We start from the raw sequence: 22,930 nt of genomic DNA on the forward strand, positions 1-22,930 counted from the left end.
AAACTGTATTGCTCCACTTATCATGTCTCTTTATGAGGATTTTTCTGAAGCTTTAGTTACAAGAATCGCTCGACTTGATTGCTTGTAGATATTAATTATGAAAACAGCAATTAGGAACTAAATCAATAGCGAGTAAAGTAGAATAAAAACTGTAGAATCATTACAAGTTTCTTACTAACAATCATTGTTATTTTATTTGCTTAATTTTCTGCAACAAAAGTAGTTGTAACTGAATGTCGGTAGGTAACTAATGTATTCTAGTAAAAATAAGAAGTGATTTTGGAACCACTTTAAATAAGAGAAGTAGAAATTATTTAAATATTTGTACGCTGACTAATTATACAGCAAATCTTGGCGATCTACTTATACTAGTTTTAAGACCACTATGTTTACCCAAAATTGTGCAAATAAATATTTGAATTTGACTTCTGCATGGTTTCTCTTGGGCACCAATCCTGACTCTTTATTTACTAAAATGTTTTTTCTTTTTAGTTATTTTATTCACGGCTCCAGCAATTTATTCAGTTCTCAGTCCACGTTCTTCAGACATGAATTTTTTGAGAGGGACGTACACAAAAGTGGCCGACCTTGCGTTTTCTAAAACTCGATCTCCACTTGACCAGCCCGCTGCCACTTCAGTTTACTTTTCACAAAAAATGGCAATAGGATGTTTGCAAATAATTCTTTATATCTTCGTCAAAATGGTAGATATTACTATATTACTTGGGAATATTTTAAGGTCAATTAAAGTTGAAGCATAGACTTATAAAAAATTCAGTTTTTGGAATGGAATTCAGTAGTTAGACATGTAACAGGACAGAATATTTGACTGAAATGTATTTAGTTTTAACCTTCGTTTCGTCCTTAGCTTTGCAAAGCTTAATTAGTGAGCGCATTAACGAATCTACCTTTCAATCAAAACCATCTTTTCATTGAAAATGCCAATTCCCATCACATGCCAATTCCCATGTTATGTTACCTTGTGTCTATTATTAATAGTGATAAAGAAAATTATGCAAGGCTGAAATAATCAGGCAGCACAAAGAAAGTGACCTACATGTTATTTCCTATTAATGAGGTCTATAATTTGCGGGATAATTTTACACTTACGAGTACCTTGATGATATCATTATTTCTGGTATTGAAAATGGGTCAGGGATAAAGTTTCTGTGTGGTGCATTCCGGAATATTTTAATAGACAAAAATAAAGTATGTAATTGCCGATTGTTTCATAGCTTGCTACCATGGTAGCATGAGCTGATTGCGTTAATACTTTATGGATTTTTTATTTGAAACTGGCAGCAGCCCGCTAAGTATTTAGTGAAAAGTTTTCCCTAGAGGTGCCTTTTAGGTTTAGGTTAAAGTTCCAAACATAAGTTTATTTTTTCTTGATAGCAACTTAGGTACGAGTAGATAAACGAAACAATACATTTTAAATCAATTGTGAAGGCATCGATTACCTAATTATGTTTCCTTGGTTTTTCTAACTGTCGATACTTTCTAACTGTCATGAGAGCGTTGTAAGTAGGTGACTTTTTGACCAACGCAGGATAACATTTTAACTGTACGTTCATTGTCTTATCAATTTAGTGTTTAATTTTATTTTCATTTCCAATCAAAGTAAATAAAGTGGTTTATCAAAACATTTCTATTAATAATACCTAATTATTAGTTCAAAATAATTTGCGATGACTTCCTATGTTAATTTTAATTAATTGTCGTACATCAATTACACATAATGCTTCACTGCAGAGGGTTTCTGGTGAATTATGTATTTAATTTGTCACGTACGAGTTGAATATCTGGTCGCCGATTATCGGTAAAGCATTTAGCGTGCGCCATTTCCTAAAATTTAGCTGTAATTAGATGTTGATCATGTTGACCTAATAGTCGTATGATGTACACGGACTGCACCAATCAACATATGGGTCACATATTTGCAAATTAAATGTGTGGCGTTATTATCACTCTCTAACATACTCGATCATTTTCATAATTGTTGTCAATGTATGTGATGCTAGTCACAATTTGCTACAAAGTTTCGAGATTTTTTATTCTATTTTATTCTATTCAATTCTAACTAGTCTGTGTCTTTAACAGAACACTCCATTGTAATTAAAATCTTATCTTTTAGATTGCGTGGGTGGTGCTAACTACTTGTAGCTATTTAGTACATTTAAGTGCTGGTATTTTTAAAACCGTTTTAGCTAAACGGATACTTTTAACCCTATTGAAATAAAATATTCGCGCTTAACCGTTGAATTTAATAAAAGTAGAAAATCGAATTGTACGAGCGAAATTGTAATAAAAACGAAACACTGCCACTAAAAAGCAAATAACGATTAAACCAATGGATGGAATCGCTGAAGAGTAAAAGAAATGCTCAATAAAAGGGAAAGGCCACTATTAAATAAAAGCAAAAACACTAGTTTGAGCTTCATAGCGCGGCTTAGCGGGAAATTCCATTTTGTTCGTTCTTTTCATGTAACCGTCTTGCTTTGAGTTTTATCGCTCGACTTCTTGTTGAAATTCCGATATCGTTTTGCACTGCTGCTTTTGATTTTTCCGTTTTATAAAATAAATGTAGAGATCAAAGTTTAGTTACCTTTAACTAAAGTACAGATAATAAAGCTTGTTTTCAGGTGGAAGTATTAAAGATTATAATATCAGTAGGATTCTATAGTTTTGATAACTTTGACCAAGACATTACGACGATTTTAAACAAGGTCATTGTATACTACTCTAACATTTTACGATGACAAAAAAACGTTAACTACTACTTACTACCACTCATTTATGTTTGCCTATTTATACCCAAATTAGTACAAACCACCTTAAACTGATAATAGAAGAAAATATGAGGTGAATAAAACAAGCACTTCACAATGTTCGCGCTAGCATTTTGCATTACAATGGCGCGGGGCCTGTTACAAATTAAGCCGAAAGAAAACAAAATTACGGCTTCCACGCATCTGTTCGAACTTGGACATGGCTCATGAATCTTCTGAACAAAAAAAGCCCTAAATTGGAATCCAGACCTGTTGCGAGAGTTTACTAAGCTTGAAATTCTATTCCAAGTTAATTGAATCCCATGTTTCTCTTACAGGGCTAAGTACAGTATTCTCGTACTATTACTAATTAGTATCGTTTCTACAATGTATCTTCTTGTCTGAAGAATCTATTTAGTCTTTAATTAAAATGAGTACAATACTCGTATGTGCGTTTAAGAAGCCATAATAAAAATAAAAGATAATATTATAAATGCGGATGTTTGTTACTCTTTCATGCAAAAACTACTGAACGGATTTTGATGAAACCTTACAGTATTATTATTTATAACCCAGAATAACATATAGGCTATAATTTATGACGATCTGTGACAAACTAAATTTCACGCGGGTGAAGCCGCGGGCAAATAAAAGATATAAAGATGCTTTTTTGTGACTGCTTCTTGGAAAATCTTTCTGGAGAGTATGATGAGTGTGTTTTATTATTTGGATACCCTACCAAAAACAATCGCCAATATGGCCAACATAACGCGATTAGTTACCAATGGCCGGTTATGTCAGACTTTGGAAATTCAACGCTAACAATAATCACGCTGCAGCCTTGAGATCTGTGTGTAGAGCAACCGAGGTACGCTCTCGACTAATGGGGGCGATTAGTCGCTGTAAGTTTCAACTTTGTTCTCTGCTACTTCTACATGACTGTAACATTCCTAGTAGCTTCGCCAACCACATTTACAGTTTTAAGTTATTTAAACATTTTAATGTAATTGCAAATATGAACATACACGCTGTACCTACTCTACACTAGTTCCTTTGAGATGAAGAAACTTCTGGAAAAGTGAATTATACTAAAACTGGTGATTTTTGAGGAGCTACACAAATGTGAATTTTTGAGCACTGACCTCGTTTACTGAAAAACTAGGACGCGAAAAATATGCGGAGTTTTAATCCCAGTATTAACAAAGTTTTGGGGTTGGTTTTGCTTTGACGAACTTTTCCTCTCGAGTTCTTTTTCACTTATGAATGCTATTTTGAAACAGTAAAGTCATAGATTTAGTCGGCGGTGTGCGCCACTGTGCAGTCTTAAAAACGTCTTTGTAAGCGATTGGTCTCAGTAACGCCGCATTTAAATGTTGATGTTTGTTGCGTACGAGCACGTCACTTGTTTGCCCGCGGTTATTACTGTAATAAATTACTTGAAAACCTCAATATTTTGTCGTTGATTAGTTGATGCATCTTTGTAATCTTCAAAATTAGTAAAATATGGGGTGAACTTTTGTTTTAACATAAGCGACCCCGAGACCGAGACTATTATTTCTACATAACTCTCTCTTTCTTTTTTTACCTGCTATCTGTATAATAAGGAGTAGGGATCCATAAATAAACTAATAAAAGGAACGATTACTGACAAATAGCTTAAATACAAAGGACATAATGATACCAAAGCCTATTATTACGAAAGGTTAATATGATAAACGGAGAAATCTCCACATAAGAGTATTTTATGAAGAATTTTACGAACACTGTTGATGCCATTGTATAATATTGCTAATTTACCGCAATTATCTGCATTTGGTGAACGAAGACTTAGTAATGCAGCGGTTATGCACACTTTCCTACCATCATAATAATGTGCAATAAATCATTCATCTGATTAAATTGTTAAAATTGACTAAATACACTATTGTTCCATCATTATACTAATGTACTTTTTGACTGTAGGTTTATTTCAGTGGAATAATGTTAATATCATTGTGTGATTTCACAAAGTAGCTTATCAAATTAGTATCTATTTAATAAAGTACATTAAGGGTTATTCGACTGAAAATTGTTTCGCAAAGGAAAGAGGATTTAGTATAAATGAATAGTATTCATACTCCGTTAGTTGACGAAATAGCTTAAAGTAGGATTCTTGTATAATTTACTCATAAACCGGTCAGAATTTAGCAAAACAGTGTATTTTAGATTCGCACTACAATTTCTGTTTGCAAATCGCGACCGAATAGCGCGTTGATTTCGCTGTAAACAATCAACAATGACTTGGTGCGGTTAGTTTAGGTACAAAAGCTTATTAACAACACATCATATCACAACAATGTAGCTATAATTGGAGCTTTAGAACACGCACAGATTCATGCGATTGATCAGTTTAACCGCTGAGAAATGTCTGCCATTACGCGATATCCTCCCACATAAGGAACACATGTCTTGTTGACCACTTAAGGCGGATTCGACCAAACAAGAGTAAATATTAATCTCAGAATAATTGAAATTTTGACATATTTCCCACGCTGAAACTGTCCATGTGCCAGTTATACCAGGAGGTATTCTCGGATAAAAGTTTGGCCGAATCGGGCCTTAAACAAACAAAAAAGCATGTAAGTCACAATAAATTATTGAAGTTTTTATTGATAGTCGAGGTCGACCCAACAGTTAAAATTAGAGATCTCGTAACATGCCAGCTTCAAGACCTTTTTAAACGGACAACTGCAGCAGCAGAATAGAGAAATAACAGCTATTCATTGCATTTTGATAATGGATTATTCTTTGACCCAATCCTTTTTATACCATAAACAGTAAACAAAAACTGAAAATAAAACAAAATATTTATAGATTTCAGTTTTATATGATCATGACTGGCTGACCCAATAAATTCACGTTTGATTTAACACTCGCAGTAAACAGTAGCTAGAAATAAAATATTTATTTATGGGAATTCTATGTTTACATGTTCGCATGATTCGGTGACCTAATAAATTTGGTTTGATTTACCATAAACAGTAAACAATGATTTGAAATATCTACTTAAACAGTTTTATGATTTCAAATTCATATTGTACGTTGAGTAAGTATTCGTCGACCCATAAAATTTGCCTTCTCAATAGTTTACCATTGAGTATGTATGTGATAGCCATCTAGCTTCAACGGCAGGTCCCGTACTGAATGCATGAGCAAAACGTGGAATTAGAATTTCAGTTTCAAATTAACCTATATGCCGTATGTTCTAGAAGTCTTGAAGTGTTTTGTTTGGTTTCTATTCTCTGTCTATTTCTTGTGGTCTATTTTTATAAATCTAGTAGAGGTTACCGTGAGAATTCGTTGATTATTTTGTTATCTACACACACTAGCACATATATTTTTCATTGTTTCTTGAAAATTTTATTCACTTATTCAAACAAAAATTCGTTAAAATGTGGCTATAGTTTGTTGTATAAAGTTTCAGAGTTAATAAATACGATCGACAAATCTAAAATGTTTTTACTTAAGTAGTAGTTACCACTTTAGTTTTAGTTAAAGTGCTCCAAATGTGAAAGATTTCGCCGTGTGTTTCTGGCCATTGGGCTACAAATTGGTCAATACCAGAATAATAGGAATTAGCTGTATTGTTATTATTCAGTAACGGGTATACATACAGGGTGGAAACGTTAAGGGATCTCACTCGATTATTTCTAATCTATACAAGAGGAAACATTGAATTTTCGGATGGATCCAGTTTATTCTGTAACCTATTATTAATACCGTTTGATAGAGCTCATGAAGCACTTTTAGGATCAGTAACTAGTTTACTGATATCTTGTATAGTTCAGAAATAATCGAGTGAGATCACTTATCGTTTCCACCCTGTATAAGAGAGTAATAAGAGAACCAAGTGAACGCCGCCCACACTTACACCTAATTAATATAATAATTTGAATTTTGAAATAGAACACTCACCTCAAATTCGAAATAGAGCACTTACCAACATGCTTCGTTACCGCCAAAATGTCTCGAAGTAAATCGATGTGCCCCGAGAGCCTGAGACGAAGTAGGTACATTTAGGTGCTAAGTCGCGTTAATAAGTTCTATTTTAGTTGCTCCGCTAAGCTCACGGGAATAATTATCCGCTCAGAATCCTCTACCCTCCAATACGGTGCAAGTATACTATCTACACCCATCTCTCTCACACATCCCATGATTATCTAATGAGCGAAAGAGACACCACTGAAATTTCGGAATTCTAGAACAGGATAGGCCTAATGTCGCGAAATTATGGCTCAGTCTATATGCACACTCGCTATTACAAACTTGGCTAGTTTCGCTAGAGAAGATATTAAACTTAAGCACTGAGTCTTAAGAAAGTTAAGTGTGTCATTACTACGGTGCATAACTTTAAGTAATGATATCAAATATTTCGTACTTCTACAACCAAGATTGATGATTCCCCAATTGTAGGGAGTCGGGAGTGATTCGAGCAGTTTCCTACTTATGAACATTCAGTCTACTTGCTCTAACAATTCATATTAAAATAAAAATAGTATACCTGCGGGCTCATAGATTTTGACGTGTCTTCCCTAACATGAAATTCTGATTTGGTCATTCTACATTATTGTGACTTACCTACCTATACACAGCGAGAGACATTTTCTGCCTTAAACCAATTATCCCCTAAAACCATTATAACAATAAAATTTTTGTGGGAAATAGATCTTATTGCTCACCATCTCTTGTATTACCTTCCTTACAAAGTTTTCATAGCATCGTCCGTTAAGTTTTTCATTTAATAGTTATTTCAAACTCCTTATTATTTTCTCGGCTTACCACCGAGTTAAATACTTTGAGAAAATACTGAATTGCTTGATTAACTTTGCTGGAAAATACAGTGTGAGTCACGTTAAAGTGTACATATGAAAATAGATGAAACTAGACCTATTTTTATCGACAAAAAAGAGGTCAAAAATTTTTTGAGATTTTTTGAGATTTTTTTATAGAATTTTTTTTCTTCCAATTACTTATTATAAAGAAAACGTAATAACTTTTAAACTAAGCGGTATATCCTGATAAAATAAAAACAGTAATAATACTAAATAACAGGCGATACTAAAAAAATACATAAAATATACAAAAAATGCCAACAAATAATAAAAAATGATACTTTTTGAAAAAAATCTGCTTAAAAATTCGTGTTTTTTTGGTTATTTGATAAATTTCTCCAAAAAATGCCCCTATAACAGGTGGTTTTTATTGTTTTGTATTATTTTCTATCGTATTACCTTTGTAAAACCAAAAATTGCATGTCTCTATCCCTATCACAACATTTGCCTAGCGGAAAATGTGCTGCTTGAAACTTCGTTGGTATTGTAACGGTTACTTACTCGTACATAAGTGTCCTCACGGAATTGTTGAAACGTCGGTAATCTGATGACAAAAATTAATCCATAGTTTTCTTACCAAGTTAAGGAAATTGTCGGAAAAATAGGTTGTACAAAATATAAAATTAGGGAAGCTAAGACGTTATTTAACATGAAATTCGTCAACCACTCTTAAAAATTAATTAAGTAAGTTAATATCATTGGTTGTACTTGTATCATTAAGCCTGGAGCCAGGCCCCTTAAGGAAAACAGTCTTTGAAAACTTTTATTTTTGAGATACTCATTCTAATCTACACTCACAGATTTCACGAACTTAAGTCAAGTAAAGTAGCACTAAAATAAAATGATTTAGATTTAAGTTCACGAATTCCAAATACGTATCTATCAGAATTAATATCTATACCTACCTACTCTATCTAAACTATACTCTTTACTAATACCATAAATGCGAAAGTAACTCTTGTCTGTCTGTCTTGCTTTCACGCCTAAACCACTGAACCGATTTTAATGAAATTTGGCTTAGAGATAGTTTTTATCCCGGTTTTTGAATGAGGGACGCGCGCGATAAAGTTTTTCTGTGACAGACAAAATTACACGCGGGCGAAGCCGCGGGCGGAAAGCTAGTAATACATAAATCGAACTTTGTATATTCCTCGAAATCAGAACCATTTTGTTGCGCTTTAACACCTATTACTGTTTTAAGTGAACGTTATTGTACTCATTTGGCGGTTAATTAATACATAATTATGCTCATATTAAAGATAATTGTATCGCGGCGGTTGTGCTGATAGTAATTCAATTTGTCCACTTTAATATTAAATGGGGCATGACGGGAGACTCGATGGCTTTACTAATTGGAACTTGTGGAATATAAAAATATAATGCGAAACCGTAAACTTTAATTACTATTAATGATACGTAATAACAAATGAATATTAAAATTGAAAATATGCTATTTTCGTACCCGAATAAGACTACTTACTTAGGCCATAGGCCAAGTTGCACCAACTAACTTTAAGGGTAACTATGACGATAACCGGTGCTTTTTGTATGGAGTATGACAGATTTTTGACGTTTGTCAAAGTTAGAGTAAGATGGTGCAACCCAGCCTTAGTTGTTATTTAGCTAACTTCTGTATACTGATTTACTGGTTTTGTTTCAACTGGCAGTCTTGCAATAGGCAGATGCTGACTGCACAGCTGCTACGGTAGCATCTATACAGTCCACCACGCGGTGGAAACTTGATGTTATCTCTTTAAGGCTGAGTTGCACCATCTAACTTTGACGATAACCGGAGATTTTTGTATGGAGTTTGACAGATTTTTAAGTTAATGTAAGTTGGTGCAACCCAGCCTAAATGTCCATTAAGGTTTTGTGACCTTTAATAATAAAGTCGTATTCTCATTGTCCACAGGCCGCTGCCTACCAGTGCTGTGCGTACACCTGTTCCACGTGTACGGCCTGCTGTCTCACTTCAAGCTGGACGCCGTCAAGGCCTGGAAACTATTCAGCCTCATCGAGGAAGGCTACCACTCAACAAACCCCTATCATAACGCAATACATGCCGCCGATGTCACCCAGGCGATGCATTGCTTCCTATCGCAAGCTCGCGTGAGTATCATATTATATTCTTTATGTGTAACTTTATGTGGATGTCGTCAAGGCCTGGAAACTATTCATCCTCATCGAGGAAGGCTACCACTCAACGAACCCCTATCACAACGCAATACATGCCGCCGATGTCACCCAGGCGATGCATTGCTTCCTATCGCAAGCTCGCGTGAGTATCATATTATATTCTTTATGTGTAACTTTATGTGGATGTCGTCAAGGCCTGGAAACTATTCATCCTCATCGAGGAAGGCTACCACTCAACGAACCCCTATCACAACGCAATACATGCCGCCGATGTCACCCAGGCGATGCATTGCTTCCTATCGCAAGCTCGCGTGAGTATCATATTATATTCTTTATGTGTAACTTTATGTGGATGTCGTCAAGGCCTGGAAACTATTCATCCTCATCGAGGAAGGCTACCACTCAACGAACCCCTATCACAACGCAATACATGCCGCCGATGTCACCCAGGCGATGCATTGCTTCCTATCGCAAGCTCGCGTGAGTATCATATTATATTCTTTATGTGTAACTTTATGTGGATGTCGTCAAGGCCTGGAAACTATTCATCCTCATCGAGGAAGGCTACCACTCAACGAACCCCTATCACAACGCAATACATGCCGCCGATGTCACCCAGGCGATGCATTGCTTCCTATCGCAAGCTCGCGTGAGTATCATATTATATTCTTTATGTGTAACTTTATGTGGATGTCGTCAAGGCCTGGAAACTATTCATCCTCATCGAGGAAGGCTACCACTCAACGAACCCCTATCACAACGCAATACATGCCGCCGATGTCACCCAGGCGATGCATTGCTTCCTATCGCAAGCTCGCGTGAGTATCATATTATATTCTTTATGTGTAACTTTATGTGGATGTCGTCAAGGCCTGGAAACTATTCATCCTCATCGAGGAAGGCTACCACTCAACGAACCCCTATCACAACGCAATACATGCCGCCGATGTCACCCAGGCGATGCATTGCTTCCTATCGCAAGCTCGCGTGAGTATCATATTATATTCTTTATGTGTAACTTTATGTGGATGTCGTCAAGGCCTGGAAACTATTCATCCTCATCGAGGAAGGCTACCACTCAACGAACCCCTATCACAACGCAATACATGCCGCCGATGTCACCCAGGCGATGCATTGCTTCCTATCGCAAGCTCGCGTGAGTATCATATTATATTCTTTATGTGTAACTTTATGTGGATGTCGTCAAGGCCTGGAAACTATTCATCCTCATCGAGGAAGGCTACCACTCAACGAACCCCTATCACAACGCAATACATGCCGCCGATGTCACCCAGGCGATGCATTGCTTCCTATCGCAAGCTCGCGTGAGTATCATATTATATTCTTTATGTGTAACTTTATGTGGATGTCGTCAAGGCCTGGAAACTATTCATCCTCATCGAGGAAGGCTACCACTCAACGAACCCCTATCACAACGCAATACATGCCGCCGATGTCACCCAGGCGATGCATTGCTTCCTATCGCAAGCTCGCGTGAGTATCATATTATATTCTTTATGTGTAACTTTATGTGGATGTCGTCAAGGCCTGGAAACTATTCATCCTCATCGAGGAAGGCTACCACTCAACGAACCCCTATCACAACGCAATACATGCCGCCGATGTCACCCAGGCGATGCATTGCATCCTATCGCAAGCTCGCGTAAGTATCATTTATTACCTACTAGCTTTTGCCCGCGGATTCACCCGCGTGAAATTTAATTTGTCACAGATCGTTATAAATTATAGCATGTTATTCTGGGTTATAAACAATAATACTGTAAAGTTTCATCAAAATCTGTTCAAAAGTTTTTGCTTGAAAGAGTACCTAACTAACATCCAGAAATCAAATTTTTCGCATTTGTAATATTCGTAGGATCTTTTCTTTAAGTCTTATTAAGAGGCTGACAAAGGTGACTAAGTTTCTTCTCAGCACTGGTCCATGTATTGTCCCGAAGCAGTCGTAGGGTTAAAGTTACTGAGACGTGTAAAAGCGCTTACTAAAAGCCTATTTGTTGAAATTAAATAATTTTTATGACTTGACATTTTGTATATTTTCACAAGAAAGAAACAACTTTCGGTATGTTAGGAACTTTCGGTATTTTAGTATTAGTCGCTGTAGACGAGTACGTACGTTTAAGCGTACAAACCAGAAACACGTACAATACGTACATAATGATTTTCTTATTACACTAATCTTATTAATAAATCTCAGGAATTTTCTCCTGAATCTATGGAATTTCTGAGATTTCATTCATATGTTTCCAACCAAAAATCTTTCATAAAAACTATCAAACTAAGTTTGCGAAAAGGCCTCAATTTTTTCCAACACGAACCTCCGTCTATTTTCACGCATGCCACATTCCTGCTCGTCATAGATAAAAGGCTTCCTGAATTTCTCTGGCTTAGTTTCATTCAGCAATACAAATACAACTGAAATAAATACAGAAGGCTCAGAAAACCACATGATTACGGGACTGGTTGAACAAGTGACGTTACGAGGGCTGCACTAAAAGTATCGGGAATGGAATATTTCCACTGTTCCAGTCATATTAAAATCTATTTAATTGCAAAGTCCAGGGTTTTAAAAATCGTATACCATTTATTTATTTAAAAAAAGATTCTCGGTCGTATCACAAGGTCTTGTCAAACTTGTTTAGTCGTTGAGAAAATGGAATTGACTCGAGAAAATTCAAGAGCGATGATTTATTATGACTTTTGAAGTGGTTTAACACAAAAACAGTGTGTTGACCGGATGATTTCTGCATTTGGTAATGAAGCCCCATCCAAAACCACAATTTATCGCTAGTTTCCTGAATTTCAACGTGGACGTGTCAAGCTCAGTGATGATCCCCGTCAAGGTCGTCCAAAAACTGCAGTCACCTAAGAAAACGTTGATGCTGTGCGTAAGCTGATTGAAGAAGATCGACATGTGATATACCGCGAAATTCAGGCAACTTTAGACATTGGCATGAGTCAAATACAAATAATCTTGCATGAACAATTAGGTGTAAAAAAGTTGTTTTCCCGATGGATACCGCATTCGCTCTGTGAAGAGCAAAAAGCAGCTCGCGTTACTTGGTGCGTCAGAACTCTCGGGAGATTACATGCAGGATCCTCAAATGCTGTATACAACATCGTATCAGGTGACGAATCATGGATATACGCGTACGAACCCGAAACAAAAAACCAGTCACGAGTTTGGGTGTTCGAAAATGAATTAAAGCCAACAAAAATTGTTCGTTCACGGAGTGTTGCAAAAAAAATGGTGGCCACGTTTGTCTCCAAAACCGGCCATGTTGCGACTATTCCTCTTGGGGGACAAAGAACGGTTAATGCAGATTAGTATGCTAGCATTTGTTTGCCACAGGTCGTTTCTGAACTCCGTAAAGAGAACTGCAACCGCCGCATCATCCTCCATCACGACAATGCGAGTTCTCACACCGCGCACTGAACAAAGGAGTTTTTAGAGCAAGAAAACATAGAATTATTAGTCCATCCGCCGTACAGCCTCGACCTAAGCCCTAATGATTTCTATACTTTCCCTTAAATAAAGAATAAATTGCGTGGTCAGAGATTTTCATCACCTGAAGAAGCTGTGGAAGCCTACAAAACGGCCATTTTGGAGACCCAAACTTCCGAATGCAATGGTTGCTTCAATGATTGGTTTCGTGTATGGAAAAATGTGTCAAATTTCGCGGAGAATACTTTAAAAAGCAATAAATACATTTTTAAATAGTAATGTTGTTTCACTTCCTTGATTCCCGAAATTTTCAGTGCCGCCCTCGTATTACAGGTGGTGACGATTGTTCAAGAAAAAGCTTATAATATTACCTAGTCTTTTCATATTCTGTTTGTTGTGTAGAGTTGTAAGAACTTTCTCATTGTCCAACCAACCCGTTAATTAATCTATTAATAGTGGTGTACCTAAAATCTGGAATCGTATCTTACGAGGTAATTTGCTCCAGGCCATGTCCCTATCTACTTTAAGGAGACTCCAGATTGAGACTTAACTGACAAACATGATTTTCTCTTTCAAGCCAGCATGGAAAATATTCGAACTTTACAATTATAAATAGAAAAGCATTTTCACGTGTATTTGATAAAAAAAACAACAACAAATTGGTGCAATCAATTGATTTAAAGCCCAAACCGCGGCTTAGTTATGGACACATTTTGTCCAAATCGGCTTAACTTAAGCGGCCTTGTTGTCCATAAAATGACGGATAATAGAGGTTAAACAAATCCGGGATAATTATTTTAGCTTTATGCAACCATTGTTATTATTATGATAATAATTATAGTAGAGTGCTTTTTAGTTAACAAATGAAAGCTTCCCTTGATGATACCAAACTTAGTTTAAACTGCGCACACCTACAACATAAGATCAACTTTCTACAATAGAAAGTGTATGAATTATAAATGTTAAAATGATCGTCACCGATACTATGCGCTATACATTTTTAAAATTAAGCTTAGACTATGAGCTTTCGCTTATGACGGACTTACTGAAACTGAACCCATTGTACTACGAAGCGTAACACTTGATGATAGCCTCTGAAAGCTCAACTGGGCTTTCAAAGTTCACCGCTGAAAAATCCCAGCAAAAACTGTATCCGATAGTTGGGAAAGCTCGTCGGCTTTCTACAGCTTTATTCTATTTTAAATTGTCCAAAAGGCTTGTCATTACTGGATCCAGTTAGAAACCTGTAAAGTTGCTTTTTAAGCTGCCTACTTGGGAAATCAAAGTTTATGTATGTCTACTATTAGAGCTTTTAGGTGAGAAACAACCTTAGAATATTACAATGAAAAATAGTTAATAAGATTTTTTAGGTAATTGCCAGTTTCATGTACCCTCTGAAAGCGTATTACCCTCTGTGAAAGCGTATCTCACTTCTACTCCTGAACTGAGCGAAGTGTAGAAAGATTTTCGTTTCAAGCACTCAGAGCTCGTAATACAATCTGCCAGAAGTTACGGCCCCGCTAACAAAGTGGACAGGCTTTTCTCAATGAAACTTTCCTCCGTGTGTGTTGACGTAAAAGTTTGTGGTATCGAACTTGAAGTATTTTGCCTTGGACCGTCACTTCGTTACATCTTATTTAAAAGAAATCTAATACTACACTAAACCGTGTCACTTAGATTATTAATTGAGGAATTGCTTTACTTACATAGCTATTTGAGAGGCTAACAAACAAAAATATTATTTGCATGTAGATGCACTAAAAAAATGTTTGGTTACTGCTTACACAACAAAAGTGACCACTGAATTAAGTGTTAACTATAACCAAACTAAGTCTAGAATTATTTGTTTAATTTACACAACATTTTGTTCCTCATAACCACTGGTCACTTTTGTTGTGTAAGCAGTAACTAAAAATTTTTTTCAGTGTGAGAACAGTCGTGCTTTAAGGTAGGTACTATAAAGTGTGACAGTTGGTTGAATAAGAGTTTAAAAATTATTACTGTTTAGTTTAGTAACGAGGGCTGGTTGTGGTGATAACTGCATCAAACAGATATGTAAATTCACGATTTGTTAATTTTCATTTTTTGTGACGTCAACCTTTTGTTTGCGCGAATTTTGAACCTTCTGTTTCACCCACCCACCTCAATGCGATTAGTGGCTCACAACGAAGTTCAACGTAAACAAGTCCGCGACCGTTATACCTCGCTAATTAGTTGAGTTACCTTTATTTATCCTTACTCTTCCACAAAACATCAGAAATGGATTTCGAGACGTTCCGGGAACTTCGATTTCGGGAGAAAGTCAAATCAAATCTTTTATTTACCTAGGCCCTTTCCCTATACACGTCCCAAATATAGCTTGCCCTACCACCACTTCGGGATATTTGGGCTGGTACTGCGAAGTGGCGGTAAAACTCAGTCATTGTTTTCCTACAATCTACGCACCGACTCGACTTTTGACATGTTGTCAAAAGTCATAGAGGGTACAAGTCGTCGACATGATTCTTTGAAGTAATGCCGCCGACACCAAACCTAAATTCTATATCAATCTTCAATCAAATGTTCAACTATTGTATAGTATATTCCAAAGTCTCCGTAAATACTTGCGCTCACCGCACAAAAATTTGCCCCCGGCGGGATTCAAAACCGCAACCGCAGCTGCGTTGTATTCCGGCATGCCATTCACCAGGTCAGTCAGCCGTCAGAGTGATTGAGGTATGACACAAGTAGGAACAGTAAACAATGGTCCCAAAATGGTGGAACATTTACTAAAATGGAAAATGGTGAAGAAAGCTCGTAGAGTGAGTCTTTTAGTCTACGAGTAAAGGCAAAATGAGATGCCTAGGATGAGATTGCAGTAAACCATTTCTTAGAAAGAAAGAAGATTTCGTGCTTTATGTGCATGCACTACTACACCATTGGCCCATTTATTGTCCCGAAGCAGTGGTAGGGTTAATACTGATACTGGGACGTGTAAAAGTGCTTTTTAAAAGCCTATTTGCAAAAATAAATGAGTTTTGTGTTTTTTACACACAGTTGTTGCACTAGCTACACAAGTCTGCGGTTTCTTATAAAGTTTGACTCCAGAAAGGTTAGACAAAAATTGAGCAAACAGATGTACAAAAACCGGATAGTTGTGCTTGTTGCTGACTAGGAAGTGATCCCCTGATCCCCGCGCAATCTAAGTTTGCAGACGGAAAGCACCTGAAGTAAAGTTAATACTACGCAAATATGAAAATAAGAAATTGCAATTCCTTGTTTTCAAAAATAGTATATTGCAATCTAAATGAACTTACTGATTCACGAGCATTTTCAATCGATAAAGTAACGGCAACATTTACATTTGTGACTAGAAATATTAAAAAAGATCTTAACATTTCTGCTTATAATCACACTGAAATTCCAAGAATATTATTATCACATTAAAAGACATTGTTAGATCCTCTTCAAAACTTGTTAAAATAGTTTAATCCAGGAATAATCCGGAACCGAAAGGAATTCTACAATGTCAACAGCAGGCGATCATAACTACGGGAACTTGAGGCATTCTTGGTTTACGGAAGAAGTTTCAAGCAGGGCTTATTCCGATCTCATTCAATCAGAGGGTGTTTGTTATACAAGCACCGTAAAAAGCAGATGCGCTGACCGCCTTAGGAATTTAAACGTTTACAAATCCTTATTTGTAAATTAACTTTAATTTAGCCATTATGAAAATTACTCAAATGTAACACTACGCCACTTTTTTTATACAATCCGAGGAAGCTCTTGGCCTGTATCTCACCTGATGGTAAGTAATGATCAGGCCGAAGGTGGAAGCGAGCTTCACCTGGAATCCTCAACCACGGAAGAACTGGCTAACTTACCTCTAACTGCCGGAACACAACAATGCTGTTATCATTGTTGTTATGACGACAGACTTAGGTAAGATGGTGGTAGCTAGCCAGGCGGACTTAGAGCAAGCCCTACCACCAACCAAACCGAACAGAAAAATTTGCCCTCACTGAGAATCGAACCCCGGACCTCTGCGTCTGAAGCAGGTGGTCTTTCCACTAGACCACAGAGTCAGTTAAACGTTAATACCACATGTACCAATACCAGTTCATTTCGCATGTTAATTTATAACAAGCCATTTTCGCCGCTGCTTTACAGTGGCCGTTAATTTGGCCGATAATTAAATTGTCAGCTCTGTTTAATTTTCATCGGATCTGTTACAAAAGACTCAATAGCAACATTTCCATTGTACAATTACTTGATTTTCCAGTTGTCTTTTTAACTACCCATTTATGAGTTAAGTGCGGCTCACGCAGTTATTGAAAGGGCCATGACGAGGCTATAAAGAATTCAGCTGCTAGTCGAGCAACAAGTGGCCAATGGCTACCGTCCGTGTAAACAATAATTACAGACGATTTATTGAAAGTCGTAGACGCTTAATCCTTGTAATTAAATAATCTACTGTCCAATTAGATTCTTAGGAATATCTTGGAAATGGAAGCCTTAAGTATAAGATGGGCCATTGCAGAAATTAAAACAGGCTACTATAAAGGTTGTATTTATACACCCTACCCAAGGATTAATCTTCATTGGGTTTATTATAAAAAGATTACCTACAGATACAAATCATTCGATACGAAATATTTTCATGTCCCGATTTGTTTGTTTGTCAATCCACGGTTGTGGGACAAGCGCAAACATATATGTCACCTGTTGATGCAAAAACGCCTGTTCACAAACAAATACTAGCGGAGTTTTATAAATCCATGGGTGAAGCCGGAAAATATTATAACATCCTTCACCTACTTTTTGTGTTATTTGCCGTATGTTACTTAAAACTAACTTAACAATATTACTATATAATGGATACTACTCAACATCAAATAAATCGCACCTCCCGCAACAAGCACTTTCAAACGTATGCATCCCCACTTCCCACCAATATTGGCACCATTTAAAAGCCTAGTTCTAAGCTTCATTTCATTAAAGAAAAGGTTTTTACCCCAAAAATGTGTCTTTAGAAGGATCCAGAGTCACTTCTTAAAAAGATAGGCTATTGCGCTTGAGCCAACTTTTATGGCTATAAAACTGTTAAGTTGGGATTAATCGGTAGGTATCCATCTGTTAAAGAGGACACGTGTGATCATTATTTGGTTTTATAACCATACAATTTGGTCTAATTGATCCCAGAGGTGAGCCCAAAGTGAGGTCTCTTTTCAAGTCACATTTATGGTATATGATAATCATTTATTTAGAAATTAAATGTGTTTTTCTTTATTAAGGATATTTATTGGGCTTTCAAATAACACCAATATTGTCACCATGATTGTGTCAGAAGAAAATCGTTAAAGTTCGCGTCGCGGAAGGTGCGGTTTATTTGATGTTGAGTGTAGTTTAAATGTGTCCAGGATATATCGAGAGATCTTGGTGAGATGAGTTCTACGTACCGAAAGATCAATACCGTATCCTCGTACCAATAAAGCTTCCTGCAAACGTCAAAAAATCTTAAGTAGTACCTTCATCCAACGCAAACGTTAACTACAGTTTTGAAACGCCAAAGGACTGAAACCCTTTTATGTTCAGATTCTGATTGCTCATAGTCCAATAAACTGTCCCGTAATTGCGGGACAGGCGCGTGTCACCTGTTGATACAGAAGCGGCCGCTCGCAATACTTAGGTGACGTTTCATCCCAGGATACTTCATCCTCGGATGAATTGTCTCCCTCTCAAATTGTTAGGTGTCAAATCATCCGCAAAATATTTATCCTCGGATGAGCCGTCACCTAAGTCGCTCGCAAATACAGCGAGACTTTAGAAAGGCACATTATTGAACTCCCGCTGGAACACAGTTACCGTGGAACATATTTCCAGGATATTCTAGGTGAAACGGTAATTTTCCATTGTATTCAAAGATCGGTGCTATGGAGTTTGACACTCTTGGACGTTTGTTAAAATTAATGTAAAATGGTGCACCCATCCTTTAAAAGGTCAAATAAAAAGATTAATCATTTATAGATATCTGAAAATTGCTCTCTGAGCATTCAGTTTAACACACAATGAGTTGGCTTAATGATACATTGAATGATATTAAACAGAAATGGACCTATTTGTTTTCACGAGCGGCTGCCTGAATCTGGTATTAATTTCAATAAATGAAACATTCCCCGTAAAGAACTGGCAGAATTACTATTTATGCACAATCAATATGCCACAGGTAAATATAAAAGGACCTTTTCATTGGAAATCTAGGATATTATATTTCCGTCGAGTTTCAGTCTCTCGGATAAAAAATGTTTTCATTTGTTTATAAACAAAACTTTAATGTTACATCGCGTTAAATTAGAGCTTATTTTTGTTTTCAATATTGAACGTAGTGTAATTTTTTATTCCAGGAGAGGTACTGTACTTGTAATAACTCAGGCCTGTAAAGCTGGGTCTCATGTTCCAGTTCAGAGTTTATCGTAGCGCATACGTAGCCTCTTTAGACCAGTTGCTTTCCAGTACTATCTTTGCTGGCAGAATTGAGCTCAAATTGAAATGAAAGGGCAAACTAAAACTACTTACTGCAGTTAACTAGTAATAAAATTGCACCTAAGATAGCTAATATTATGTGTTTGCTAGTACCTTTCTCATTGAGTTTTCTTCCCCAGATCCGTGAACACATGACACCACAAGAGATCCTGGCATCTCTACTGGCGGCCATTGCGCATGACATGGACCATCCGGGGGTCAACCAGCCTTTCCTGATCGCTACGTCTAACCATCTGGCTGCTCTATATAGGGTAAGAAGGACATTTTTAAAACAGGGCTATACTTATTGGGATAAGATTTGTGCCATGATGTTTTGCTAGCGAAGCTTAAATGCGATTTTCCTTCAGGATTTTCTTTTTCTTGCGGAGGAACATTAACAGCAAGAGAAGCAAGAACCGTATAAAGTATATTTAGCAGCATTTTAAAATCAACTCCCAGTTGAAAGTGCTTAGAACCGCGAAACAAACTCAGTCTCTGACCAGTACAAATCTATTCAAAATTCTTCAAATAGCGGTCTGTGATAAACTTAGTACATACTTTAAAAATATATACAATTTCCATTATAAGTCAGTCTGAGTTGATACAGATTCAATTTCAATTAGCCGTGCCACCCATGGTTATTAACTAATTGGAAACATTGCAACCGCTCCAACAGTCCCAGCTCAGAGCATCGCGGATTATCAAATCAGCGTGCAAATCCGCCTAAATCCCTGATAGTGGTGACCGCGCGCAATCTGGCCGCTTTGTGTGTAATGCGCTTATGGCAGGCGCATGGTGGTTCCACAACACCATGCATTATGCATCCAGAACTGGATTATGACGTTGGATGCTCCAGATTTGGGAACACTAAGCCTATTGCAATGAGATGCGCGTGCGTGTGCATGTCTTCTCGGATTGTGGACGTAATGCCGTGCTCGCATCTTGCTGCAGTCACGCTCTACGTGACGACGAAGTGATACGTGTGATAACACTCTGTATACCCAGGGTGTTATTAGGGACGATCATTAATACGCGTTTAGCATAATTTGTGTTGCGATCAATTTTTTTTTCTATAAGAGAACTAGATAAGTATGTAACAAAAATACAACAATTGGAATATGTAACACAATAAATGTGAACTCTTTTTGATTATTCGGAAAGAGACAAAAATCTATATTACTGTAAAAAAATCTATGGATCGTCCGATATAGTCGTCTGCATCAGCTCTGAGTATGAAACTTGTACATTGACAGCTGAAACCATAATCTTATATTATAAATAAAAATCTTATCAAGTTGTTTAATAAATTACTACTTACTTGATTCATTATGATTTTATTTCCCGCATTCAAATATTCCACTCAAAGAAATTGCGTTTGTTTTATCAATCAACTAAATTAAAATGAAAGCAACAACTAGTTAATAAAATTAACTAATAATTACACCTGTTGTATATAATTACGTGTAAATGCATTAATTAGCACATTAATGACCACTCTCTAATGAAAACAAACATTGCAGGTGGGAATTATTAACCAAGATTACAAAGTCATATACTTCAGCCGCGTGTAAAATGGTGTCCATTCACTACAGAGATCTACTTATCAAATGGTGTTTTTCAATTACCCATACATTTCATTGCACGTAAAATTAGCTGCTAAAACTTTGTTACTTTTGAGAACCTTAAGTTTTTGAAAAGTCTTAATTGTTAATGTTTTTGGGCCTGGAATTAATATAGGTAAATTAATGGAAAGATAATAAAATTTACGATAAACTATTAGGGGGTGTTCATTACGAAATATTGCAGTGCCTTCCTAGCAAACCATGTTTAAAATCTGGACTAAGAAATCGGCAAGACATAGTTTTCTTTAAGCTATACATATTACCATCAATTACCATTATTATCACTCAATATCATAATTGTTAAAAAAAGAAATCATTTAAGAAATCAAAACTGAAACGTATGACTTTTGTCAAGCCAGCGGTACTTTGCTTGTGTACTCGTATATTATACAGGGTGTTGATTTCAATCCTCGCCATATTTATTTAGGTGATCTATTATGGCATAAATAAACGCATTATCCACCAAAAAAAAAAATTACAAACGAACGTGTATTTTTTCTGTGCCTCGTAATACTGCAATAAGTTTACACTGCGGCACCATCGAGCTACGCGGATTGCTCGCTTATCATGTCGGATAGCTACTGAAGGCAGCCACGTAAAGTAGGCAGTGTAAATAGGTATTTTTCTTTGACTATAGTCTTTTTCACCTAAGATGATCCGTATGACGTTTCGAGTTTGAAAGATTTAGAGATGTCACATAACTAAACCATAGCGATTTATCTATCGATTTTTTTCAAAGAGTTAGTAAAACCTACTTTTAGAGAAATATTTTGTATAGGTGTTATTTAACAAAAAACATGTTTTTTTTAATTGCAAATATTATTGTAACAATTTTTTATTGATAATATTCAAATTTCATGGTTTTTGTTAAAAAAAAACGATTCCTAAAAAGTCCTGGTTCTGTTTCTTTAAATTAAAAACTATTAATTTATTTTCAATGCGTTTATTAAAGTCAGTAATCGAAAAATATAGTTGATTTTTGTGATCTTTTTAATAACTAAGTATTCACTGCAATCGATTAATGAACCGCGGAAATAATCGATTTTATTATACAAGAAATACCCCAGCACTAAATCTATTCCGTTTCACACATTGCGTACATTAAATAAAAATATTTTTACATCGTATTTAATTAAAATATAATCAATAGACTCAGATTTTACTATATATTTCAAGACAAGTAGTTATTTTTTTTATTATATTGCTAATAAAATACAAATATTTTTTAAAAAATATTCTGCATATGTAGTATGCGTAATATGGATAACCTTGAATTGTCATACGGATCATCTTACGTGAAAAAGACTATAACTAAAGTTAAAGTTCGTTTTAAATTTTTTTCGAAGTCAATTTTTTTACTGATTCGTGATCAGAATAAGCTACATAATCAACTCCCTCAATATGGCGAGTATTGAAATCAACACCTTGTATGTCCCACTTAGGACACCGCGTTACCCTAACAATGGGAGTTATTGAGTAGCACTCGGCTCCAAGGCGGGTGTCGTATGTGATTAACCTCTCTGAAAAGGCTTAGCGACTGATAAGGAGGGCACGACATCTTTGCGTCTA

General features: G+C 36.3%; 1 protein-coding gene across 2 annotated transcripts in view; it reads left to right on the forward strand.

Annotated features, from left to right (window-relative positions):
- The window catches only part of LOC114351824 (high affinity cAMP-specific 3',5'-cyclic phosphodiesterase 7A-like), a 124,329-nt gene extending 104,182 nt beyond the window's left edge, over positions 1–20,147 (forward strand). Inside the window, exons 5-6 of one of the 2 annotated variants that reach the window (XM_028303160.1) lie at positions 9,552–9,748; positions 19,880–20,147. In XM_028303160.1, coding sequence (XP_028158961.1) covers positions 9,552–9,748; positions 19,880–20,080 — 398 coding nt within the window. In that variant the 3' untranslated portion in view covers positions 20,081–20,147. The remainder of the gene's footprint in view (positions 1–9,551; positions 9,749–19,879) is intronic. The other variant, XM_028303161.1, reaches the window with a different exon arrangement.
- The last annotated feature ends 2,783 nt before the right edge of the window (positions 20,148–22,930 follow it).

The sequence above is a fragment of the Ostrinia furnacalis genome, unplaced genomic scaffold (genome assembly GCF_004193835.3).
Source record: "Ostrinia furnacalis isolate ACB-3 unplaced genomic scaffold, ASM419383v2 OfSCF1198, whole genome shotgun sequence".
Taxonomy (NCBI): Eukaryota; Metazoa; Arthropoda; class Insecta; order Lepidoptera; family Crambidae; genus Ostrinia; species Ostrinia furnacalis.